At 38.2% G+C, this 27996-nt stretch overlaps 1 protein-coding gene across 9 annotated transcripts in view; it reads right to left on the bottom strand.

Moving 5' to 3' along the window:
- ROBO2 (roundabout guidance receptor 2) overlaps window positions 1–27996 on the bottom strand; it is a 474011-nt gene that overhangs the window by 131120 nt on the left and 314895 nt on the right. For all 9 annotated transcript variants that reach the window (XM_074857947.1, XM_074857925.1, XM_074857932.1 and 6 more), the window contains exons 3-5: window positions 24155–24312; window positions 22389–22509; window positions 12343–12481 (exon numbers count right to left, since the gene is read on the bottom strand). In XM_074857947.1, coding sequence (XP_074714048.1) covers window positions 12343–12481; window positions 22389–22509; window positions 24155–24312 — 418 coding nt within the window. The remainder of the gene's footprint in view (window positions 1–12342; window positions 12482–22388; window positions 22510–24154; window positions 24313–27996) is intronic.

A 27996-nucleotide genomic window follows, 5' to 3' on the forward strand; every position in this document is an offset into this window, starting at 1 on the left:
TTCGTCAGTCTTTATGCTTGCACCTGCCAATCATGCAAATTGTGCATAGGCTGCTGGGGGAATGAGCCAGCTGCATGGCATGCCAGGACGCAGAGCGAGGGTGCAGCCATCATCTCCCACTTGGGTTGTGAAACGGAGGGTGGCGTAAACATGTTGCTATCATAGCCCAGTTATCAATTACCTCAAGGAAAGGTCCAGCTCTCCCAGTCTGCTTCTCCAACAAGGCCATACTGGGTTTTTGGACCACCATGACAGAACATGCCATCTAGCAATTAGACTCATACATAGATGGAGCCATGGGACACTATAACCATCTGCTGTCCTAAAGTATTGATATGCTGCCCCTCAGTCATCTGTTCCACCCACATTGTCCCCAGAAGTCACCACAGTTCAGTGAAGAGCTTTGACAAATTAAACAGGCAGGAAGGAGAAAGGAAGAAAACTGGCTCTTAGCCTCATCCACGGCAGCATAAGGAGCTTGCGTGAGAAAGGAACCACGAAGTAACAAGGAGTGAAGCCTGAATATGTTTTCAGTTTCTCAAGCATCCACCTGCACAGCCTTGAGCAGTGTCTTGTTTCCTCTCCATCCCAGAGCCTCATATTCCCATAGGAAGATGTTTCCAGCTGAGTTTCTGGAGAAGTTCACTCTCATCAGGGTTAGTGCTACTCAACACTTGGGAATCAGGATCAGGGCCTATCTGACTGCTAATGCCAATCACAGAGAGAGGTTACCAGACTCCCGGATTGATGAGTGAATGGTGGAAAACCAGAGCGTACTGGTTAGGTTGGTCCTTAACATTGCCAGTGCACTAAGGCAATGCCTTCAAAGTATGTGCAGTGTCAAGAAACACCTTCTCACATATTCCCCAAATATTGCTGACTCCTAGCCAATTAATGACAACATTCAGCTAAAAACATTGAGCATCAGATATCAGTTTCTCATGTTTATGGCCATCTAATTGATTTTAAGTACTTCTCTTTGTTAAACATTTGGAGGTGCTTAACCTTTCGATTCAGACTTCAGCCATCGGACTGAGCTGAGAGAGGTCTTTTAAACAGCTAGTCACCCTGTGCCTAGATAGAAACCAGCCACTCTTGGGCACCACATTACATAATTTCTATTCTACAAGTAATAGTGAGAGCAAGTCTGCCTTTAATTAACCAAGAAGGAAGGGGAGGTGGGGCAGGGGGCAGGGAACTGGAAAGGAAGAAAGAAACAGAGAAACAACAAGCAGATGAGAAAACACTGCTGGTGAGGAAATTCTGATAGAAATTGGGTGATTCTGAGTGAAATCTGGCAGTCTTTGGCACATATGAATGCATTCATTGTTGCTAGTTTTGATTAATGACAGTTGTACAATAGTGTGCTGACAGTCACTGCCATACAGACACAATTTTTTTTTTATATGAAACACTGCTGAAAATGCAACCCAATCAGATTTGGCCCCTAAACAACATGTGCTATCATCACTGTACCGTGAATTGAGATTGATTGGTAACCAGCTGTGACAAAGTGGGAAAAAGAGCCTTGTCTTTTTCAAGAAAAGAAGAAAAATAAAAAACTGAATTGTGTCAAAACCATTACCATCTGCTCAACCAAATAACAAATAAAACACATTAACTGTTTTTAAGTATCACAAATTAATGTACTGAAGTTCGATTCATGCACTGGTTTAAGCATCTAAGAATAATCTTGAATTAAACTGGTTTTGTCAGAGTTATAATTTTTTTCCCCATATTCAAAAGTGTATCTGTTCATACTCTGCCACCAGTGTTCCATGGTTATCAAATAAAAAAAAAAGAGAGAGAGAATTTACTGAACTTAGAGAGATTTAGCAGTACGCTTTTCTGAATTTGATATGCATTCTACTGAATGCTTCACAAAACCCCTAGATTTCCAGATTTTCAAAAATGTGTATGCAGCTATACATAAAAATATATGCATCTCTTTGTCACATGCATAGGTACTAAAACTGTGTCTGCAGCTGGAATCATTATATTCCTAGATATCCCAGTAGGCCTCATTGGTAATACAAGGATGCACTTGCTTCAGCAGTGTATTTTAAAGTTGTGAGAATGCATTACTGAATTCAACAAATCCAACTCAAAAAGTCACATTTCTTGCTAAAGGGAGTTTGCAAGAGAAAATGTTGCAAACTGATGCCACTGGCCTCAAAAAAATTACATCAATTTATACTAGGCACTTATTTTCTTCCAAAATATTACTGTAAATAATAACAAAAAATATAATAGAATCTTTGCAAGTAAGCTTTGTGAGCTTTCCTTTTTTTTTAAAGATGGCACAAAAATTACTTTGCTCTATTTTCTTCTGCCTGTTTGCCAGGCTATTTTGCAAAACAAGCACAAAGCTCCAAGATTACCCACAACATCAATGATTAGGGAGCCCAAATAGAGAGAAGCTACTGGCCAAAACGAGAGTAAACAGGAGGTAGTTAAGGAGGCTTAAGCTTCTGTCTCCACTTCTCTTTTGTGGTGCTGGCACTTCAGCTCCCAGCATAGTGGCACAGCTTTTCACAGGCTCCTAGGCTCCCTGTGCCAGATGGAGGGAGCCAGGGAGAAGCTGCAGTTGGACAGGAAGTGTGAGCTCCTTACCTGCTTCAGCCTTCTGTGAGCCAGAAGCAGAACGGAGAGCCTCCATGCCCACTGGTGATGCAGCCACCCCTACTGCCAGCTCCCTTACAAGCAATGTTGGGTTTTTTTCACTTCCATCCCATGCACTGATAAGTGGAAGAAGAAAGAAGCACCAACCTCCTTGAGTGACAGCTTTCTGAGGGAAAGATAAAGGAGTCTCTGGTTTTCTTTCCTTAGCAAAGCCTGAATCAGCGGCAGAGAGAGTATGAATGTATATATTTGTGTGCACTGGCCTCAAACTACTCTGTTGTACCCCGGAAATCAAGGTCGCTTGTTGCTGGATGGCTCTAAGACACTGCTTATAGTTATGATAAATTGAGCTACCACGGAGCTACCCCCAAGGTGCTGACAGGACTGCTGCCCCTCACATCTACAAGTCTAGTTTCCCATTTATTCTTTGGCTACACCATTCATGCCAGAGAAAGGTATAAGGCAATGTGACATCACCTTGAATTTCCTTGCGCAAGGCATATATGCAAGCATTCATAAAAAACAGTTCACTGGCCTCATCCCAACAAACCAGAAAAAGAGCTAAGTGATACAGGTTACTATTCATTAATTTGATTTTCTGAAAATATACTGACAGCAGGTTCTGCTTTAGTCCAAAATCTTTTATGAGTTGTGATCAGCAGATTATTTGTAATTTCTTATAATGAACACTCTCAACTGCAATAATCTAAAACACAAACCCACACTGCACTGTGCCTTAAACCAAGGTATTCAATAAAATGGCTTAAATCTCATAAAAGATGTATACAGACATTGGGCCAACATTGTGAAACCATACCTGTGTCCAAGAAAATGGTGTTTTCTGACTTTTCTGGAAGCATTACACCATGTAGTACTACTCTCACATGCAAACACATATGTGACTGTACGTAACTAGTGCCTCACAAAATCAGTAGCCATGTGCTCAGGAGAGAGCCAAGAAAGAAAAATGAGACTGCTTCTTTGAAATAATTTGGAAACAAACAGAAGTTAAGAACAAAACATATGTTTGGGAATCAGTGACTCAGTAAACTCTATCTAAACTGATGCAGGCTCCATCTTTTACCTCTACATCTTTGTTCACACAGAGAAGGACTCATAGGGAATTACCACATGATAATTACCCAAAATGGGTTTCTGATTTGATTTTAGTTCCAGACAGACCTCCACATTTCAAAAACTGGAACGTCAGTGGAAGTATGAGCTAAGAGACCATGTAATGACTTGGCATGGAGACCTATCCTCCTATCACCAGAAGTAGTCCTTTCGCTCACAGATGAGACACATTTGTCAGGCACTTGGGGAGATTTGTAATATTAATGCCTGTGTCATAAATTCATCCAACAGAAAAGTACCCTTGATTCTCAGGGTTATCTGCTCAGCACATGCCACTGAAATTAATTTTAAGGAAAAGCAAAACACTGGTTTTGTCCATTTCTATTTTTAAAAAATTGAAATGATACTACAAGGATTGGAACACTGTAAGAAGATCTGAGCCCAGACTGGCCTCCTGCACTCACTAAATATGGCTTGCTGCAATTTTTTTTAACATGACCACACAGATTATGAGTAGCTTGACATAAACAGAATTTGTGTTGGCCTGTCTATTATTATTTGCCTTAAGCATGATGAATGATTTTGATAAACTTGTCAGAGAACTAACTGAAATATTTTCTAATCTGTATTTAGAATCACTAACCAACCTTGAAGTGGTAATTAAAGATGAAGTCATGTTAATGTTTTAATGAAGGTGCCTTCAACATTACAGTTGAGCCAGAAATCATATTATTAAAAAGTGTATTTTGCTAATGTTAAGTAATTCTCAGCACAGGATTTATCAATAGGAACTGGAAAGTAGTTCTTAGTGTTAAAACTTTAACCTTGCAGTGTTTTCATTGACTGTTTTTGTTTGTTTTTAACTGTGATGACATTTTTTATATCCCATGCAGGGATGCAATGTGTTAAAGCAGAAGAAATCCCTGCAGGCCAGCCATTCCAGTAGCATCAATGATGCTGTGGTCAGAGCTCTTGAATCTTACTCCCACTTGGACATATAACTACCAGCTTCCCTCTCCCTGCTCTCCTGAGGGTTTTACAGAAAAACTGCATAGTTAACTACCTTTACTTTTTCATTGTATAATTTTAATAGTCAATAAACTGATAATAGTGAGCTTAAACTGTTTGATATCCTTATACTTTTCAAGAAAGCAGGCTATCTCAATATTCTGAAACTTATAAATACAATGTATAAACTGTGTGATTACTAAGCTTTTACTTAGTATACTCTGTTTTTCTGATACTAAAGAAAGATTCAAGCACCAGAATGAGTATTTTGACTGAAATTCTACATCAAGTTTTCTCAGGCTTCCTTTCTGCAAGACCATTTAATAACTGCAGTCTTCTGTGGGTAGAAAATTCAGAGAAATCCATGTTTGAGGCCACTACCACTGGCATTAAATTTTGTTTCAGAACTCTGCTAGTGACTTCATTAATTCTCGGAAATGTAACAATTTTAGGATGTTAAATAAGAGAGAATAAAAAATAAAACATTCTCTTGTGACAATCCTCTTTCAAGTGCGCTGCCAGCGATCACTTCATAGATCACCAATGGTTCACGTAGCATAAAGAGGAAACATGTAGGCAGGACTGCTAGTTGACACAATTCCTTTATGGTTGCTGTCTGTGGAGTTGTAAAGCTATTTTCCCACCCTTGACCCTTATGTAAGCAACTGGAGACTGTTTTCATGCATCTGCAAACAGACTGCCTGAAACAATAGCTCTTCTTCAGCTCTGTGGTGAGAACTGACACTTAACATGAAGCCAATTTAAATGTCAATGTTATTAACCGTTTCTCTGCTGATCAGTCTAGCAGAGCCATGCATCTAACAGTTTTGCTCACAGCATTTAATATTTCATACAAATTGAATGGCAGGTAACTACTGGGTTAGACTATAGACCTCTGGGGTAACTGTGGGACAATGCATTTACAGGACTTTATTCAATGCCATGACTTGAGGGATTTAAAATGTCAAAAAATACTCTAATTTACACTTTCACTTGGCCATGTATTCCTCAGAAAACTGTAAGGAATAGTTTTGCACTTACAGAACAGGAAGGGATCATTGACAGGCAAAATATCAATCAGAGAAGGGGGATACTCAACTAAAAGAACAACAGGAGGGGGTACCCCACCAGCACTGGGGTACATCATCTTGATGCTATATACACAACAATAAACCAACCCCTGCCTCCTTTTTACCCCTCATCACCTCTGTATCTCTAAGTGGTATCTCTTGTTTTACAGGAGAAGTTTCCTCAAATGATTCAACATAACAGCTAAAAAGCTGCTTACATTGCACTCCGTGGAAATCTGCCTGTGTTCAGTTAGGCTACACAGACTCTCTGCGAGTTGCACTGCAGCTTGGCCTGTGCCAGCCATGTGCTGCATTAAACCCAAGATAACAACATCCTCTGCAAATCGCCTCTACTCCCTCCAGATGTATGTAAGAATACAAATAGCACATTAAACCTCTTTCTTTCACTGTCTCCTTTTGACAAGCCATTAAGAACATCCAATCTTCTCCCCTATGCTCCTCATAAAGGGACTTAATCTCTCCTTGATGCTTTAGCTTAGGAAACAAAAGATGGGCATGCAAATCATACTGGATCTAACCAGAGGTGATGAATACTACACGTGATACAGCTAATATGAGAAACATCCTTTTTCCCTGACCCTTTATTTAAAACCATTAATTGTTATTAATTGCAACAGAAATTTGCTGATGCAACCAAAGATTATATCTATTACACTACTAAAATACACTCTTTACTCTAATTAATTTTCAATACACATTAGACTGCATTTTGTTACAATCTGCACAGAGATTAACTCGACCAAAGCACACAGCGCTGTAGTGTTATTAACTCATATTTCATTGAAAGGTCATTCTCCCCTTGGTTGTATCTAGAGGAGGCTGTAGTTAAATACCTCACTATCCCATCCACAGAATATAAATAGAATTATGTAGCACTGTGTTTATTCTTAAAAATTACTGTCTCTCTGGCTCACAGGGTCTTATCCGGTGATCTTGGAGAAATACAAATGAAGAACATCTCTGGCTATCAGGCCCTTTCTGGATCTCCTCTTAAAAAAAATCTAACTTCTCTGAGTTTATTGGGATAAGGTTTGCTGTCCTTGCATTTAAATCCATTTCAAAGATTTGCATCTGGAAGACAGTAAGACATTTTAAAAATTTCATCATTTAGTCTTAGTTTTGAGCACACAAGAAGCCATGGTGGAAAGCACAGAAATTATAGTACTTACTGAAAATGCACACCTATCAGATGTATGACAGACAGTATTTCTGCACAGGCTATGCGTATGCAATTACTTTTCAGGCACAAAGAGGCCAGTTTTAAAAACATAGCAAGACTGACATCTACACAGACTTTTGTTGTTGGAGCTAACACATGCCTTAGAATAAGTTAAGCCTATACATAAGAATGCATTTTCCCAAATAATTTTTAATGAATATTCCTAATCTTTAGTAAATAAGAAAGCTTACTGTGCTGTTTACGATTTTCACTGCTGTGCGTCACTGCTCTGTTTCATTTAATAATCTACAATCTCTTAACACTTAGCAATATACTTTGTGTAAACTACACATCATTGTCGTTCTGAAGCATCACTCCTGGTTTTTCTGCCTACACTCCCATTGCGTGGGTGGCGCGTAAAACAAATACCTCTTCCTGCTGGTGCAGTTGCCACTTTTCTTCTCTAGTACAATATTCATCTAATCAGACAGTGCCTGTAAATGCAACTTACAGGAGCAGGTTGTAATTTCATTAAAGATGTATTTACTGAGCTAAACCAGCTGTTCTGGGCTGGAATGCAAAAAAAAGCCCATGTGATTGCTACTCAGTCATTTTTAAGGCAACTGAAAAATACATTTGCTGAGCTATGTGAGTGAGAGTGAGTCTCCCAAAGAGCTGGCACTGCTAGCTTCTTCTGTGTAAAAGGTTTAAACAGTTATTATAGTGTGCCATAAATTTTAACTTGTAATTGAAAATCTCTTCACTTCCTAAAAAAAAAAAAAAAAAAAAAAAAATCTGTATTACTTGCTGTGTAATTACAGACTATACAGCTGCTCTCTTCGGCTTCACTAGAAAATTTGAGGACATGAAACACTGTACAAACCTTATTCAAATTTTATTAAATTGCTAGTCGTAGATATGCCACTCTCATACTGGAGGCTCTCAAATAATATCGCTTTCTTCGTGTTATCAGGACTAAAAAGCAGATGAATCAAGTTGATCCAGGCCATATTGAGTTCCTCACCACACAGGAGAACATCAGTTCCTTCGCAGGAAAGTATAATCTCTATTTCTGCTAAGCAGACATCAAAGGGAAAGCTACCTGAACGTGTGGCTGAAAAAACACTTCAACACATAAAGCCAATTTTTATTTAATTTGCAATAGGTCCTCATCATTATGCATGGCCACAATTGTCTGAGTTGCTTCAGTACAACTTTTGTGCCATTTCCTTGCATCACTTTATAATAAAAAGAAACCCTGTTCACGAAATAGTGAATCTAATATTTCAGCCAAAGGCATAGGGCTGGTGACCCCACAATATCCTGTTCACCTCCAGTAGTTTGACATGAGTCATACTTGATTAACTATTCCCTAGCATGTACTGTCGAAGCTATGGTGTAATGCTGAATTTTTAGAACAATCAAAATAAAATATACACCGTGCACCTCTACCCTTGATTCACAATGCATTTCAGTCTCGAGTCACCAATGCAAAATGAACAGCTTCTGAAAAAAAGCTTTAGGCACCCCAGACCTCACACTTTGTTTCTCCCTATTGGTGCAGTATCAACATTTTTAATAGCAAAATTTAATTTGCTGCTATTGGTTTAAGCTCTAAAAAGAATTTTCAAGTGCGAAGAATTTAATTAATTAATTATCACAACAGTATAAAAGAATGATGAAAATGGTTAGCATACATAAGTCACAAAACTGTTTCCACCTGGTCCTTCATATCACTTTCTTAATTCCTGCCCAGTCATACACAGAAGAGCTCCGTGATGTATACCACAGTCTTTGAAATCTCAAGTCAGGTCTACAGGATGTTGGACAATTAACTTCCTTTGACTGCTAGTGAGACCTATTTTTCCTAGGCATTTTGAAAACTTCCACTATAAGAAGCACTATAAGGTTTTAAACGCAAAATATGGACTATCATAGCTGGCTTAGATCATCAGTTCAAAATAGCTAAAATTCGGAATGAAGACTTGCACCCTCCGAATAGATTTATGTCCATCTGTTCTCAGTTTTAAAGCACAGTTATTCATACATTTCTCTGTAATTACATAGACAATTCAACAAAATGGCTAAATTTTTTTTTAAATAGTCATATTTTCAAACATCATAATTTCTTTAGAAGTTGCTTTTTTTCTCAATCAATCCAATTGCAACTGGAGATGCTTACAGTTCATCAGGGACCTTTATAATTAAAACTGTAATAGCCTGAAATTATTTTCCAATTATTACTCAACACACCAATTGGTGCAGCAATACTGTTTATATTTGTCACCAGAAATTACTGTGATTTTCTCTTTGCTTTCACATGTGTCACTAGAAAAGCTAAAAGGAAGTAAGATGGAAAAACAGAGAAAGATTTCTGAAAGACTATGGATCCAGTATCACTAACTCTGGCATTCACCAGGAGCAAATTACAGAAACAAAATGCATATGAAAATTCAGTTTATCCCACTTTGCTATCACTGAACTAGACACTTTTGAAAGCTGAACTAATAATAGACACATTTAAAAATTTGCAGTACTTGTTGAAACAGGTACCTGCTATAATTGTCTTGTAATCTAGGGATGAAGCCAAAAGGAAATTATTGAAAAAACAAAACCAGACAGAAGTGCAAAGAACATCGTTAGCTGTAGAAACAGGAAATTGATATTGAAAGCTATAAGACAAATAGCTGCACAGATCTGCTCAGAAGAAGGATTTATGCATGTAGGAAGAATAAGAAAGGGAATTCCTTAAGGGTTTCACATTTCACTGTAGATGTTAAAATGCTTAAAATAAATTTCAGTTCAGAAGCAGAAAGCTAATTTCAGTTTTACCTCAAAAAAGAAAAAAACACTCCCACTTCATCAAGGAGGAAGAACTTAGTTCTCTCATCCGTCCACTCATTCAGACTATACCTGGGCAAATTTCTTTGCTTGTATTAAAAAAAATCCATAAAAACCAACAGCTTTTCTTTTAGAAGTTCCAAGTTTATCTTCCTTGATTAAGCATCATGCAGCATGGTTTGGAAACTTCCACTTTTTGGACAGTGAAGACTCTGCTTACATACCTTGCTATACAAATTACACATTTTAGAAAAGAAAACATACAGTCCTGATCATCAGAGGTATTTGCTTTCAAAGTGTAGATGCTGGACTCTACTAGATGACCCCAATCTATGTGGTGGTAACCCGCTACATGGGTGGGGGCAGTGGTAGTCCTCTATCACCCGAGGTGGTCTCTGGCATGAGATTCTTCAACCTTGCCCCTTCTTTACCCACCCCTCTGATGTTCTGTGAAGCAGACATAAATGAAGACATACCCCCCACTTTCTGTTTTAAGGTGCCAAAACACAGTAAGTGAAATGTTAAATAGCAGTGTAAAAACACTGCAAAACATTGTGAGTAGTTTATGAGCCTGAAGTTGATTATGATCACAATGTATCTGATGAACCTTCTCTTCTTCTAGTTAAAAGTCCACCGAAAACTTTCTATGCTTCCTGTTATATTTCTTTCTCCGTAGAAATACATCATGAATGAACAGAAAAAACTACCTTGAATCACATAGTACTATGTTTTTCACAGTAAGATAGAAAAGAAAAAGAAAGAACATAGTCATTAAAAAACCTTAATAGAAGTGCAATCTAATCAAGGGCATTGTTGGTTCACCATCTACTACTTCTGCCTATGAGACCTAGAAGTAGACATGATTTAAAACAATAGAAGTAGCACAACAATAAGAACAAATTACAGAAGCACAATGTATTTACTATGAACTACTCTACAATGCATAAATAGCAAGCAAAGACAAAAATTCATCCTTCCATCCAAAAGTCTGCTCTTCAAAATATTTGATGTATTACATGCATACATATCTATCAATATAATTAGCAAAAAGCTATGTCATTTTAAAAATTGTTTCAAATTGCAAGGAAATTAATTTTAAAATGTAAGTATTTATATATATATGTATGTATTTGTACTTATATAGAAATGTCTTTTCTAGATTATATATCATTACATTAATATAGTTAACTGAAGAATTGTAAGACATCTTACAAAGTTGAGGGTGTGGAAACTAAAACAGGTATTCTCCAATTTGAGTCTCTGGATTTTCTTAAAGATTTACAAATTGAGAAACAAAAGATATCAACCCAAGATTGCCAGGTAATGGTCTTACCACATTTTTCACCTTGTTGGGTTGAAGATGTAAAACATGCTGTGATAAAGCAAGCAGAGAGCAATATCTAACTTGTTTTAGCTAGGCCCAGTCTAGCAGTGTGCTCACAGCACACTTGATGTACACTGACACAAACTAGCCACAAACACCATTGCAGCTGCTTTTTTTTTAAGATCATGATTGGAGGAGTAGAAATAACACAGGCAGCCAGCCTACATAAATCCACTGTTTAAAGCACCTGTTTGAAGAACAAAAGTTTTAGATTTTATTTCTTCCGTTCTTCAAATTCCATCGGCCACATCCCAGGAATAAGCAACACTGATGAAAAAGAACAATCAGCTGTGGTGGGGGAGAAAAAAGGGCACTATTTATGTCTCCTGTTGAAATTAAATGCACCATGCAAAAATGAATCAGGACTCACAGGGCGAGAAGGATTAGTTGGGTTATGGAGACCCGGGTTCTCATTCCTGTTCCTAGACCTATTTCTGCGTTAAGATTTTTTAATCTTATAATGATTCAGCATCAAAACTAGAAAGAGTTCCAGAAAGCAAAAACCAAAATCTGTTGTTAGCTGAAAGAAGCCAAGCTAATTTAATGTCTTTGTATAGGAGAGACTCTCATCCCCTTGCTCACTCTGGAATTTTCTCTGCGCTTGTTCCAGACTAAACGAATCTTTCTTGAACACCAGAGGCCGGTTCCAGATTTCAACTTTGTTTTCCACTTCTGCTAGTTTAGTTTTTTGTTTCCTCAAGAAGAAGGTTTCTCCAAGACTTAACAGACATGAGCCAAGGAGCCAGCAAAGCCCACCACAGTGTGCTGCTTCTAATTCACCCTGCTAGTGAATGAAGTGTCTCTTCAATTCTCCAGCCAAGCCTTCTCCCTTTTGGTATCAGTATGTTATTATGAAGGCTAGTACGTAATTAGTACATTCCTAAACCATCTTTACTTTCTCCAGTAAATTCAGTGAATACCCATGTGCTCACAATACCTACGCATCACTTTTCTTCCTTCCAGAGGAATTCATTACCTGGACAATTCAATCCAGACTGGGTTTCCCTGCTCAGCTGGCTCTGGAACAGGTTTTGTAGTGCCAAAGACCAGCAATATGGGAAATAAATCAGTCATAATGTCCAATAACAAGTAGTGGGGAATGATTCCAGCATTACTCAACAATCGAAATTTGAAAGTGTGGGGAACACAAATGTTGCTCTCACCTTCCTCTCGGTAAGTCTGCATCATCTTTCTTCCACCGGACTGTGGGTGTGGGATCCCCCTGCACCTGGCACCGGAAATCCACAGCCTCCTCCTCCAGCACCACTTGGTTAATTGGTCGCCTGAGAAACGTGGGCCGCTCTTGAAAGAGACATTAAAATTCCTTAGTGAGTCAGAGGGTTGAAATGAACACGTTCGACTTTTCAGCATCTTTTTGCTTACCGAGTCACAGAATGAAGAAAGGAGGCTGAGCTCCACAAATTCAGACAAGTGGAACTGATGATGTGCACAAAGAGCCCGGAAGACGACTCCCAGGCTGCAGAGGCAGGGGCTCTCGCATCCGGCCTGCGTGCAAGAGCTGGGTGCCACCAGAAGGAAGCCTGTGCTGGCACTAACTGCCCACCCATCACACCAGCAGAGAGGTCTCCAAGGCTGTGCTCTTCCATTTAAATGTTTTGGCTCTGCACTGCTGCATACACAGAGTGGGATCTAAAAGCTCCTGCCTGCTCTAGTGGTATATGAGCTGCCCATGGACACAGCCTGCTTTTGGCAATAATCAGTATCTTGATGCTTCGGAGGAAAATGTAAACTCCATGTTATGCATCTCTGCCAATTGTGGACTACTGTACAGAGGTCAGAGCTTCCCTGACCCCCATCACTAACTTCACCATGGAAAACTAAATTAAGGTCTGAATAATAAGTTCTGTTTGCTCTTGTTATGTTAGCCTGCACAACTACAAATATTATTAATCATCATAATGTTGTACAGGCCTGCTTAAAATCCAGATGCAGAGCCACAATCTGATCTCAGTTATACTGGTACAAACTCAAAGTACCGGTAATTTCATTTGAAAGGATGTCACTGGGGTTAGTTTCCAAGTTGCCTTTGGATTGCATACATTTTGTTCTGTCCTCTCCTAGCCATACCACACTTCTATTATCATAAATTATTTATGTTAGAGTCAAACTATCATAAGACTGGATTTATATGAAGCAGTATTTCCACTCAAGATAGGGATTTATTATAAAGACATTTAAAACGGGTTACACACTACATTTCACATTTCATTCTTAGCAAGTTGAAGGGTATGATGTCACTTAATTACTAAAAATTCACACTGATGTAGGCAATACCAGATTCTGACTCAGGAAGTTTGTCTTGATAACTACAGAGCTGAGTTTATGGGATGGCTATCCATGTTTATTATATCCAAAGAGTAAAAAAAAAACCCAACATTAAAAGAACATTAACAAGATTTCAAAATCAAGCACGCAGCACCTCAGTGCCAGAACTAAGGCTGCCTGCGTGCCCTTTAATCGCTCCCTTTCTGTTTATGCCCTATGGGACTGGTTGCAATTATATGATCACATACTATTTTTTCCCCAAACATCTCTGGATTGTTGGTATTCATTTAATGAGCAGGTGTTTAATATTTTGCTTTAGTTGTACCGTTTGGTGGGTGGCCTCCTGTCATACTACTCAAACTTCACTTCAAAGGCAAAATTATTAATTTCCTCATGACCTCCATTACGCCTATCTTAATGCTTCATAAACAATTCACTTATTTTCATAGCTTCTCTCCGAGGTGCAATGGAGATCTAAGAAAGCAAGGTAAAAAATATCTGATAAATTTTGATGCTCAACCTGAGACACAAAACAGCCAAATATTTTTCTTTTTGAGAATCCAGCATTAATTTTGTGTGTTCAAAGTTCAACCTTCATTGAATTCAGTTGCAGCCCATAAAATGTTCACCACTTTTACAAATCAGAATATTAAGTCAGAAAATAAGGAACACAAAACCAGCTGTTAATAATTATGTAAATGAAGTGACAGCATCAGATAGGAATTCCATGATACTAGTAGGGGGACCTAATGGAAGGGAAAAACATATTTTGTCAGCAGAAGAACAGACACACTCAAGAATCTATAGCACTTTTCCAGATGCTAGAGATAAAACCATATCTAACAGGCAGAGATTCTTCTCCCTGTTTCTCCCAAGCCATTGCTTTTGTCCCATTCCTAGTACTGCCCAGGCCCTGCAGGTTCCAGCAGTGTCTGGGCAAGTAAATTCAGTTCTAGTCTCTCTCCTGCACTTTGAAATCTGTGTCTTTATTCCCTGTATCACATCTGTGTACAAGCCATATATAACCTTCACTGCCGCTCCTTGTTCTGAGTGTGCTTCATCAGATTTTTCCTTCCCTGTGCTTGAGGTCTCCTCTGACCTTTCCCAATGTCCAGCTAGGTTTGCTCCTGCCCTCGCCTATGTGTCTTTGCCAGCCTGTGACAGTGCCTCAAGTCCCTCTGTGTTTCACCCACTGGCTGTGCCAGCTCTTTCCAACTGCTGACTGCTTCTTCAGCTGATTTGTCTCCTCCTAGCCCAGAATACTGCTTTTCACAGCCAGAACCCAGAAAGTTCACAAGTCCAGTCTCCCTTCCAACTATCCATGTCTCTCCCTTCTTCATACCTCACAGCAAACTGACTCTTCTCCACTGTGTGAACTACACTTGAACTGGAGCTTCTTTCCTCTGCACCATCCAGATACAGCCCACCCTCAATATTAACACAAGAAAAATCAGTTGAAGTAACAAAGCATCATCCCAGGAGAGTGACAGCAGGAGTGCCGTGCAGTTGCAAGAAAATGCTATTCAGACCTGCATTCTACCTGGTGTCTCTGGCATATGAATCGATGATTTATTTTTATTTAGAGCAGTGCATAATTGGCTAATTTTAGTGAAAATTCATTGGACAAGCAAAAAATTACATCTCTGGCATAGTGTAGCTATTTCCCACAAAATTTTAGGTCCCTGTTATTCAATATGGGAGACCTCCATTTCTCAGGACAAAAAGCTTCCCCCATTCCTCTCCTTCAAATCCTTCCCCATTTCCCTCCAATTACTCCTTTCACCTTCAAACTGCAGGAACTTCAACATTCTTAGAGAAGAATTAATTATTTTGGCAATAAAAAAACCCAAACAGTTTTCCAATCAGGCATGGAAAATTTTGGATAAAGACTTTCAGTTTGGCAAACTTATTAAAACTGGACAAAGTAGCAAAAGCATTAGTTGTTAACGTTAATGCTAAGCAATGCACTTTGCCTGTGTGTAACTACGTGGATCTAGAAGGGAATATCTTAATAAAACTTTCTGTAAGTTTGCAAGAGTATCTCATTCACAACTTCTCTCCTAAGAAGGGCTCAGACCAATACTTGCTCTGAGCTCATACACAGTACACTCTATATTTTGGTATTTGTTTTTCAAGAGATGATCCTAAACCAAGAAAATTAGATCCAGATCAGCATCCTCATAGGTGATTTAGAGACCCTGATTCATCCACATTGAATTAAAGAATTCTGCATGTGTCTGTATGTTAGCCTGCATACAAAAATTATTTTAGACCATGTGTATAAAAGCTGCCTGTAAAAAGCTAAGAAACTAACACATGCATATTTATGAAACTGCTAATGCTCGTGTACAGGAGACGAGAAAATAAATTCCTATCACATTTTGAGAAGAACTCAGCTGATGAGACAGTAAATGGCCCAAAGGTCATTAGGTAAATCACCTGATTCTACATCAAGGCAATTTTGGAGTATACATACATGTTCATTTCAGATCAGCTTCTCAAACTGTGTATTTTCCAACACAGTTAAGAATTTGCTAGAAAATAAATAGCTATGTAAGCACAGATCCCCGTTAGCAGGGACATGCAAATACCAATAACTGCTATTTCTATTTTTCCATCATCTCTGCATTTTGCACAGTGTGAAGCATGAAACAAAAAGTTATCTCTCATGTTCTTTCCTGTATTTGTATCACTCAGACAGCTCCTTGAATATGTCCAATAGCTAATTATACAGCTATAAAGTGATCAGAGTGAATGCCATTGCCAATGCAATTAACATTCTTTATGTGAGATTAACTGGATTTGAGTCACCTGCATAGCTTGCTTACAATGTTAATCTCTCAGGAGACAGAGCGCTGCTTGCCCAAGCATGCTAAATAAAGAAGGTTTCGTCACACAGACAGGTCAAATTTAGTTTCAGAGCTAAACCTGAAAAAACATTTTTTTTTTCTTTTGAAATGGTTTGCCCATAAATAAAGCCTTGTGGTACAATTAAACATTGTTATTCTGTCAACAGCATTCAGAACAGAATATATTTGAAAAACAACAAGGAAGGGTAATAAATTAAAATCATAGACATATATAAAAATTTTTAATATAGCTATTTTATAAGCTTTCACTGAGTAAATAAAGTACCCACTTCCCAGACTTTCTCTGATGAATATTAAAAACCTTTGAAGAGAACTATAAAATAGGTCATGGTTATATGTCATGTCAACCAGTCGTGGTATTACTAGGATGACCTTTATAACTTCAGAACAAACTTTGCTTGCAGTTATAAAAGGGGATTGTTAATGCAATCTGGACACACACCTACAATCTGTTGCAGTGCTTGAGATACACGCTGCAAGAAAACCTGCAGAACTAATCCTAACCAGAAACATGGGAAAATCTTTTACTTGCTTTGGGTGCTGACACAAGTTAACCCCAGAACTCAATTTTTCCTCTATTTACCAATTGGTCCGAGTATCACAGTCTATTAGAGAGACTCAGATGACCTTCAGATGTATTATTGCCCTTTCTCTGTCCTCAAAAAGTTAGACAGCCATATATGGGCCTTCAATCTAATTAAAATGATCCTAACTACCTTAATATATTTTCTCTGCTGAGGCAACTGCTGGAGTGAAGGATTTGATGGTCCCCATAATGTAAAGGCTCAATCTGATTTAGAACTGTTTTCTCTGTCTTTGCTGGAGAGAAGACATAATTTTTTTCAAATGTTTTCGTGTTCTAGAAAGAACTATTAAAATGAATTAAAAGGCTCGGGGGGGGGATTTAATAGCAAATAGTTAAAAACTTTTTTTCACTTTAGCATTCTGATGTAAAGGACAAAAAAGAAACATTAGATGGTTGTAAGTTTCACTTCAGAATGCTGTCAATAGTGTAGATATTTCATTAACTGCAACATGATCTGGATGAAGTAAAGCACTCTGCCAAAAATGAAGACGTGGAAGAAGACAGGATATTAAGATTACACTAAATTTACCTATGTTGGCCAAATAAATGAAAATACAATTACAAAAGCAGATGCTTTTATATTTAGAGACATTCCTCTACCGCCTGTTTTTAGGCACTTTTCCGTTTTTCATTTGAGAAATAAGCACTTGTGTAGACATCACAAACTTCTACACTCTAAGCAGTACCCAAAATATGATGAGCTTGCACAGTAAAGGCACAGAGAACTGTTAAGAGCCACATGCAAATAAAGTAGAATGATTTTTATCAGTTGTTAGTGGTTTTCTACTTGTATATACATCTACAACTGTGTTAATTTCAGTTTTTACTGAGCATTAGGTACAGACTTTGGAGGCCAAATCAGACCCTTTTTTGCACCAATATCATTATCCTACTACAACTTGCCAGTATCTGTGGATAACAAATATTGCAAAGCCAAACTGACTTTTTGCAAACTTCCACAAGTACCCTGCAAGTGGGAAATATAAGGATCTGAAGAAAAACAGGAGGAGCTTTGCTCTGAAGGACAAAACACACCCTGTCAATTTCTCTGTCTTGAACTCTGATCTTATACCCTGTTTTGGTAGATTTTCCAAGTGGGCAAAGCTTCTGGGAGTAATTTCCAGGGTATGATGGGGCAAGACTCTCTGCTAAGGCCTTCCACATAGTCAGAGCTCAGGAAAGTAAAATGGGTCACAATGTCTTCATTAAGGAATTTGCTGGTTCTTTTCCTCTAACATCATGTCATCGTAGTATAGTCTTTCTGGAGTGGTATCTCTTTCAGCCTGACAATGTCTAGAGAACATCAAACATAAATACTTCTTCAATCATCAGACAAAAATACCTCTTCATCCCACAGGACCTTATTAGCTGAAAAAAGGTTCATGTACCAAAGCTAAAATCAAAGATTAATCCAAAACAATCTTTAATATGTCTGAATTGACATATCTTTTAAGACATTTTTGTACTCTTCTTAGTTATGCTTTCTATTCTTTTGAGGCTCTCCTAAATATATCTTTTTCCACTGCTTGATGCCAGCCTCTTGAAGTTGATATATTAAGGCTTTCATTGATTTCACTGAACTTCAGAATCAATATACAAGATATACCTTTGTACATTCTCTTCAAACATACCATTTTAAGTCCAAAGGAACAAAAAGGAGTCTGAAATAGTTAAAACAACTTGAAAACTTATTTGTGGACAGTGCAGTAGCATGACAAAATGATAAAAGGTTAACTTAAGCAGTAATTCTTACTTATTTAATTTCTGGCTCCATATTATGTATTTACAAACCACGCTTTCTTACAAATTGGAATGAAACTGTTTCTGTTTTGCATCTTACTTTAATTCTGTTCAGCCAAAGGCTATGAGACCAAACACAAGCAAAGCAGCCTAATTTGTATCACTTAAACTTCTGAATTTGGCATTTAGAATAGTGTGTCCATAGTAATAAAGTACCATGCTGCCTCTTTTTGTGAACATTAGGATTGATGGATTAGTTATTAACTTCCTTTAAAGGCCAACTTAGGCTCTGTGACAGACCTTGTCTTGCTTTACTCCAAGATTACACCTTGGAGCCTTATAAAGGCAAAAATTAGCAGCAGTGGTTGAAAGAGAAGACTAACAAAATGTAACGCATCATTGTCACTATTCAAAACACAGGAATAATTTTGGGAAGCACTGCTTATATAATCAGTTTGCTTTATGATATTTTACTGCGAAAGTTTGGCAAATTTCTGCTAGTAGAAGAATCATGACATGGGAACAAAAGATATGCAATCTGCAACAACACTAACAGTATGCTCTTAGCAGTGCCTAGAAGTTGAAAACTAGGTTTTCTATGCAGATGGGGCTGAAAAAAAAATTACTTGTTTTGTGAAAGTTCTACATGTATTCACAACTATCAGGAAAGGTTATTGAATGGGTACCCAGCCAAGTGGATACATTCTGCACATGGGAAACTTTAATTTTCTTCACCTACTTCTTTCCAAGGTTCTTATTGCTCTTTTTTTTTTTTTTTTTTTTTTTAAACTCAGGAAAGGTGTAATCTTTTAGGTTAGGCTTCCATGCTGTTCCCCTCAGGCTACCAGTTGCCACCATACTGGCTCAGTTTTTCCAGAGGCAATGCCTCAAGCTAAATTTACTGTACAGGGAGCCAGAGATCTGTCATGAGTCACATGCAGAAATTAACTTCAGGTATTAGAGAAAAACTTGTAAAGCCAAAAGTAACAAGTGGCTGATTCCTGGAAAGGTTTGAGAGCTAGTATGGAACAGATCCTTTTCCTAGAGAGTAGTGTGTTTACTAAGGCCCCCTTCACACTATGGAAAGGGTTCTGGGGGCTTGTTATTTGGAAAAGGAATAGAGACATTAATAATCAGTTAATTAGTACACATTCCTTTCCAGAATCAGCACCAGCTCTAGGCTTGCCAGCCACTTTATTAAATTCTCTAAGTCTCTTAGCTAAGATATCTTATTTTTAATTATAAAGTCCATTTTCAAATATGTTTAGAACAGTTAAAGTTGGGCATATGAATAATACATAAGTATTATGATATTTTTAGTATATTTTTTTCAACACTTGCACTATTCCCATGTTCCTCACACCTGTGAGTTATATTAGAGGAAGGCTGTGGACTTAACAGATGACCCGTGGTTTTGCCTGTGTTCAGTAAAGTCAATCTGAACATACACAGCCAATCTGATGTTTCCCAGAGTTGCTGGATTTATTTGATTTATTGTGTATGCATAGACTGATTGGACTGTCCAGTAGATACATTGCTTCCAGGAAACATCATGGCTAATGCTCTCCAGTGCACTGTGCACGCACCCACCCACACAGGAGCTGCTGCCTGGCGTCCAGGAATGGGATACAACTGTTCTGGTGGTGGAAGGCAAAGTCAAGCCCCCTCCTTTTGTACAGAGTGGACCAGGACTAACCTGGACATGTCTATACAGTGAGCCCAATACACCAACATAAAGCTTCAAGGCCAGGTGGCCACCAGGAAATGGGCACAGGATAAGTCGACTCATCTTGTCAAACAGCAGATCATAACCTGAGTGCCTGCTTCCTGCATGCTGTTCTTGTACAGCAAAAAGGAAGATGGGAAGGGAATACCTAGATAGAAGGGGAATTTTACATAGGAAGATACTCAGATAAGAAAGGATTTTTAAATACAATTTTCTTTAGGTAGTCTAACACAATTATGAAGAATTAAAATATCTAATTTCATTTATTGCTGATTTTGTTCAGTATTCACAAAACAGGTTTAGATTGTATTTTATGAGTTGATTGGTATGATTAAATCCTGTAAAAAAAAAATCAGAATATTGTAATTGGCTATGTATTATTTTACATCTCAAGACAAACCTAATATTTTTCAGAGCTCTGCAGGATATGAAATTACATGAATATTTCAGTTTTTACTCCTACAGTTCAATGCTTTTTAACAAATTATTTTCTTAAGGATTTCTTAAGGCTTTGTAGTTTAGGACTGCAATCTGCTTGCTATCCACAGGGAGTATTAACAGAGATTATCAGTACTTAAAACTGATGAAGAAGATATGTCATGTCTCTTTTACATCTGTATAAAGGCACAGCTTCAACAGATTGGCTGTAAAGGACATAATAATTTGATAGAGATCCTTCCTGTGGTTTTTTGCAAGGTATACTAGTTCTGTCTTTAAAAGTCATATGCTTCTATGAACCCACAACAAAGTGGAGTGGAAGCCTTTACAGTCTTGTAATGCTGGAAAGCAGCAAATCTTCAGTCACTCACGGATCTATGCCTTTTGTGAATCCCATAATATGTTTTTTTAAAGCAGACTAACAAATGTGGAATTGCACATACATGCAAACACAGATGGCAATATGCGTGACTGGGTTTTCCAGTGAACCATATTAGGCAGAAGGTGAAAAAATTAGGAGCATCTGCTTCAGAAAGGACCTCAGGATTTCTACGAAGTGTCTTACTGGAATTACAAGTAATCTTGTTTGGAATTTTGGTATTGTATCAAGGATATCAAAGAGGTGTAGCAGGACAGAACATTAACACTATTTCTCTTTCTCTTTCATATTCATATATGCATTTTCTTTAGCAGTGACCTTTTTTTTTCCTTATTGATTTTCTTTTGTTTGCTCAAGACCTCTTGCCTAATTCCTGCAAAACCACAGCTAATGGTAAATAGAAATGTCATGACTGCAGAATGTACCACAGCAGGATTTTGCGGCTTTGCTTCCTATCCAGTTGTTAGCAGGATGGATTCAGCCCAAGGTTCGGTATTACTCTATTCTCACTCTAGATCCTAACCATAGGGCAAATGTTCCTAAAAACTTCTTGCCTTGCCCATCAGGTCTGGAAGCTCTTTCACACAGGAAACCTATTCATTTTGATTCATTCAACAGCACCAAAAATCTAATTGATGCCCTGGCTTACAGGATGAAAACCATGCCCTTTAAAAAACAAATGACAAAAGTATCTCTATATATTCAAAAAGCTGATCTTGGGATTTTCTCCAATGACTTTTTAACTGATCAGTTGAGCTCTTTTGTGCTCTCCTACAAAGGTTTGATTTCACAACCCCACAGGAATAAGGAATTATTTAAACCAGCAATGCTGGTCCAAATCTCTGTTAACCAGGCATTGTCAACTGTATTAGAAGTAGCTTAATTACATTTGGCAATTTTGTGAAGGAGAGCATTATGTCCTGCATTACCATCTCTGAGTGTATGCATAGCACTAAGGAATTGATTAGATTGAAACTATGCGCTTAGAAGGAAAATGTTGAGCTATCACAGCTCCGTAATTATAAATTGCAGCCTTTGAAACCTGGTCTTCTTCAGAAACTGTGAAATGCAGCTTAAGCAGTACTATTGTATTTTGTTAACCTTGTTTTGTCTCATATTTTGATGAGCCACTGAGGTCAATTCAGTCTATGAGATTTGTAATACAAAGGAAACAAAACCTTTACCAAAGACAGTCAGCTCTGCCGGATCACTGTCTCGCTCCCCCACCATGTTTGTTCCAACACAAGTGTACATGCCAGCATCACTTTTTCTTGTATTGGAGATCATCAGCTTCCCACCACGTATCTGTTTCAAAGCAAGGAATATATTTTTAAATTCAGATAAACAAAAGATATCAGAAAATGGCTACCTTCTCAGGCAGCAAGTCCCACAACTAAGGCATTTAAAAGTTTTGTTTGTAAATATATGTATAGCTTTAAAATTATAATCCTATATACTTAAATATCTTTAAGCTGTTCTAGAACACATTTTATCCTACTGACTGATATTAACTGCATTTCATTTTTTTCTTCGGTTTTCATCTGATGCTTTACGTTTCAAAGATTACATTTCTTGCTGCCTCTTTGACAATGCAGTGCGCTTGTATGTCTTGCATGGTGATATGTAAAGCACTCTTGACATCTCTCTCAAGAGAAAGGCAATTTTACTTAGTTTTACTTAGTTCATTTTATTATACTGGTGTCTGAACAGTTTCCTTGTTCACTGATTAAGACAGATCTTCTCTTTTCCTTGATGCAAACAGACTGAATCTAGCCCAAAATGAGGATTCACCTGACTCCCATAAGACCTAACATTTTCCTGGCTACAAAGGGTGCTTATAAAGTAAAAGAGAAAGGTAGTTGAAAGAAATAAAGTAACAAATTTGCAGCTTGTGAAGTCACAGATGGTGTCAAAAGTTAGACAGTGGATGCTTCTGAATAAACTAGGAATATAGCCAAAGAAACTTGAGAGTCAGAGAATGATAAGCAGTTCCCTGCCACTCTTCCTTCCTCTACTCTTGAACAGACCCTAGCAGAGACAGCCTGGCTCACGAATAGCAGCTACTTAGATTGTTTAGCTTGAAATACTTCCTTAGGTATCCAAAGCAACAAACAAGCTTCCTGATAGTACTTCCATATTGAATAAGGTCAGCACTGAATGAGTTACATATCATTACATACAACATAAAACTTTATATAATAAGAGTGAAAAGCTAAGCATTTAAAAATTAGGAATGAAAGATGTCCCCACAGCCTTAATTTATCCCATTTGCTTGCACATACCATGATATAACTTCTAATCACTTGGTAAATTAGGTATTTCTGCTGGATCCTTTTTCATTCAGTACATGGAATGAACTGTCGCAGAATCTAACCAGCGTTACTTATTTACTCAATATGTATTCCTATTCAGGAACAATAATTCTTTAGAGTATAACCTCAGCCTTCATTTAGAATACACATCCCAATTACTACTCTAAATACAACATTATCAATATAATAATAATAAATTGTTGGTTTTTTTCCCATGGAGTATTTCTGTACTTCTTAGACATGATTGATTTTATCTTTAAAGCACCTCTCTTATACAAAGTCTGATATTCTCATTTCACTGAACTGCAATCTAGAAGAGGTAAGGCCAAATTGGTCAAAGACATCCACTGAGTCCCTCATCTAACAGAGCACCTTACATGACCAAATCTACAGCTGTAATGGACCTCCGTTACATTGGTTATAAAAATCAAGCCTCAAGAAGTTCAAGTTGGAGACCCAAACCAGAAGGAATAAACAACCTTTCCCCTCTCATTTGGGAAAGCTCAGAGAGGCAAACTGTCACGAGTAATGATGAGTCTCTACAGGAAAGACTATAAAGCTGTAAAGTTCTACTGCACTCAGCTGTGGGGTTCAGTGCAGGCCCTGTGTCTATAGACAACCACCTTAGTTGTACTCACACTGATGCGCTCTTCCCTGTCATCAATACGGACTTTATCTTTCTTCCAGTAGATGGTAGGTTCAGGGTGTCCACGAGGTGGCTGGCACTCCAATATAGCAGGCTCTCCAGCTGCCACTACAACATCTGTAGGGTTTTGGCGGAAGTCATCCCGTAGCACTAATGTAATAAATGAGGGAAAGAAGAAAAAAATTACTAGAAGTAATGACAGTGTAAGTGGGGGGAAAAAAATACATGCAGATACACATAAAATTAAACAAACAAGTCTCAACCATTATTAGGTCATGACTTTGCATCTTATATTTACTTTAAAACATCTCATACAAGAAGTTGGTGAGGCATGACCTTTTGTCCAATGGAGGCAGATTCACATACATGGGATTTTTTCCTTTGTTTTGTCTCCAGATAAGAACACTGCTCTGCATTTAAATTAGAAAGACCTGTAGCACTTATTACACTTTTTAACCTTGACAGGGTTACTTCCCATCCTTGCAAAAGTAACATTGCAGGTCTGACATTGAGTTATTTTCATAATAGAAAACAACATGCTGAATATCGGGCTTGCCTGGATCTCCAAGTTCAACATAAGCTAGGTAAAGAAGTGACACAACCGATACTGAATTGCAGAGTTATACCTTGATTAAGAGTATTGTTATTATTACTGTTATTATTGCTATCACCAAATACATGCCAAAGTGATCACCAGTTCTGAAAGGGTGTCAGAGAAATCAAACTGATGGTAGCGTGCTTCCAGCATATTTATTTTTCCTTTTTTTTTTTTTTTTTTAGTTTTAATATTGTTGCAACTTTGACCAGTGCTGTCCCATGACATTGAAAAGAAAGAGCATTTAAATCACCAAGCTGTTTGAGAACTAAATTAGGCAACACAGGCCAGCTTCTTATGTAAATCAAGCTTCTATAAAGAAGGATTAGGTCCAACTAGCTGGCTTCGGTGTGTTAAAATGATATCCACTTCATCGTTTTTCTTCCATGTGTGTCCTAGTCTCTAGGTTAATTGACATTCTTATAAACATAAAACTGAAAATAGCTCTAGATGAGCTACTGAAATAGAATTTAGGGCATTTCCCCTCCTTGAATTTCAGCTATGTATGGCTTTCATTACAGCTTTAAAACAGTTCTCGCCCTTAATGGAACCAGGGCCCTCTGAGAAATTAGAAAACACTGTATCCTAGTGAAGGGGCAAGTCAGGAAGAGTTCAGCAGAAATTGCTCGGTCTCATTTCATAAGCAAAGATAATTTACTGCTTTCAATGTTAATAAAATGTGCCCCATTTTAACATTTGGAACGGAATATTTTTCTGTTCTATAGTAAGCCAGAAGAAAATATGATTAATACATACAAGAATTGGTCTCTGAATGGGCTGAGGTGAGCGGGCTGCATATATGTGGCACTCAAAATGACATATGAGGTAACTTTTAATGTTCCCGATTTTGGTATACACAGGTAGATCCCAGAGGAAGATGGGAATTAATTGAAAGTTAATTCCTTTTCTAACACAAAAAAGAGTGATTATTTAGGTCTTGCTCTTGAAGCATAAAATAAAAGTGACAGGACGCAGTTGGCAGCAAATGCAGCTCTGGCAAGAACCCATAGTCTTCTTAGGTGACACACCCAATTGATACATTTTTTTCAACAGATAACAAAACACTGAACCCCAAAATACTTCTGATGAATACATATCACTCATACACTTCTGATTCATAATAATCAAATGGGCAGAAATGGAATTTACAGGGTGTCAAGATCAAATGGAAGAAATAACTTAGGCAATGCACAACACGGAAGCAGTACACTGAAGATCATGGGCTGCTGACTATTTGGTATTACAACGTTTTGCAAAGCCAGGAAAGCTAATACCACAGCAATTTCAAGGAAAGAACCAGAAAAAAAAGTCTTACAAAATCACCTGGTTTAGGAAGCATCTTCATGTGTCTCTGTGATCACTATGTCACACAGGAAGAAAAAATACTTCCAGGCAATGCTATGCCCTCTTTCATGTAACTAGCAAATGGATAAACATCAACTTCTTCCATTATTATTATGCAAAAAAAATATTAATTTTTATTGGCTTGCTTCTTTGTACAATTACAGAACTTCAGTGCAAATCTATTAATGGAAAATACCCAGAAAATCAGCAGATTCCACAACATAATGACTTTATACTCCTGACTCCTAACTCTTGGCAGCAATATTAAGGAAAGTGTTTTCTTTGAACATTTCACACTGCTACATGAAGCTGACAAATACAGTTTCTTGGGGTGATACACAGCAAATTACATTAACTTCCTCTGAATCATCCAAGCAACTGTGTAAGGTCCCAATCAGCCTCAGAATATGAGGCTAAGAGGTGAATTGATTTTATCACATTCCTTCACCCAAGTCTTACGGCAAATCTGGCTTGAATGGAAGACAAAATTGATGCGACAGGGTTTACTTAATCTTGCTCTGTACCTCAGTACATATGCGAATCTTGAATAGATATATCTCACCATTTCCATCTAAAGTATTCTGTGTTTTGGAGAAAAACAAAAAAATGGTTGGAGAAAAATGAAATAGGAAAAAATAAAGCAGGGACAGAAAGACAAAGGTAAGAGAAAAATGTGTGGAATATAAATTAAAGAGAGAAAACAACTCAGGAAGAGGGGGAACACTATAAGTTTAGGGAGAGTGAAAACAAAAAGCCAGATAAAGGAAGGAAAAGAATAAAAGCAGAGGGAAAAACAAGATGAAGAGCAGAGGACACAAGCTGCCTTTCCTGTGATTCAGTGCTTTTAATGCAATATAACAATGATGATACAAAGCACAGATGTTAATCTGATCAGCACAGTCATCCCAGCACATCCAAACATCACCCTGAGAGAGAAGGAGCAGGGAAGAAGGGCACGTGTGGAGGAGACCAGAGCGCGAGCTGGTGAGCTTGGCTGTCCCATTCCAGTGGCACAGAAAGACACAGAAGAAAGGAGCATCAACTGGAAGTTGAGTTCACACTTATTAGCACAGTAAATGGAAAAGGTGCAGCACAGCTTAGTGCACTCACCATATCTAATGGCACAATCATCTGTGAAAACAGAAAAATGGTTGAGAGCTGCAGAATATTCCTCAGCCAATTATCCACAATTGCTGGGTACTTCCAAATAACTATTAGTGTGCCTGAGCAGATCAGCCTCTCCACACACTGGCAAGAGGCTTTTGTTCACTTGAGAAGCCAGCCTTCCTTAGGGCCTCTTGGCAGGGCAGAAATACTAGTGTTTTAAAAATTCAGCACAAGTGGCAAAAAGCCATCAGGCTCCTCTTCCTCATCCTGTGTTCTTATTTCGCTTTATTCCAATTTCAACACATTCCGTAGCTCCCTTTGTGCTTGCATGGGTGTTACCCTACATTTAACAGGGGATGCCAGAGAGAAGGATCGCTGGCATCCTGTCCTGCCTGCCCATGCTGGGACAGCAGCACACCTGGTCTGCTCGGAGAGCAGGACCCCGGAGGCTGCCGCACAGCCCCAACGGCAGCAATGGCGATGCTCCCCTCTGCCAGCCTGATGGCAGTGCAAACATCCTCACGTTTTGAGAGGCAAAGCCTCAGAAGGGCAAAAGCTTCCGGATGGCTACACCTCGCAGTCTGGAAAGGCACCGGGGGACAGGAGAGCTGGAAAGGACAGCTAAATTGTATACACAGCCTACAGTGGTGCTGCGGACAAAAGTTAATTAAAGTTTGATCAGTCTCTTTGTAGCTCGAACAAGCTGATGCTGCTCAAACAAGATAGATGTCTGCGAGCTGTCACGTTGCCCTTTAAGGCATGCAAAGCCCTGTATGGCCATTTACAGG

The sequence above is a fragment of the Strix uralensis genome, chromosome 2 (assembly GCF_047716275.1).
Source record: "Strix uralensis isolate ZFMK-TIS-50842 chromosome 2, bStrUra1, whole genome shotgun sequence".
Classification (NCBI taxonomy): Eukaryota; Metazoa; Chordata; class Aves; order Strigiformes; family Strigidae; genus Strix; species Strix uralensis.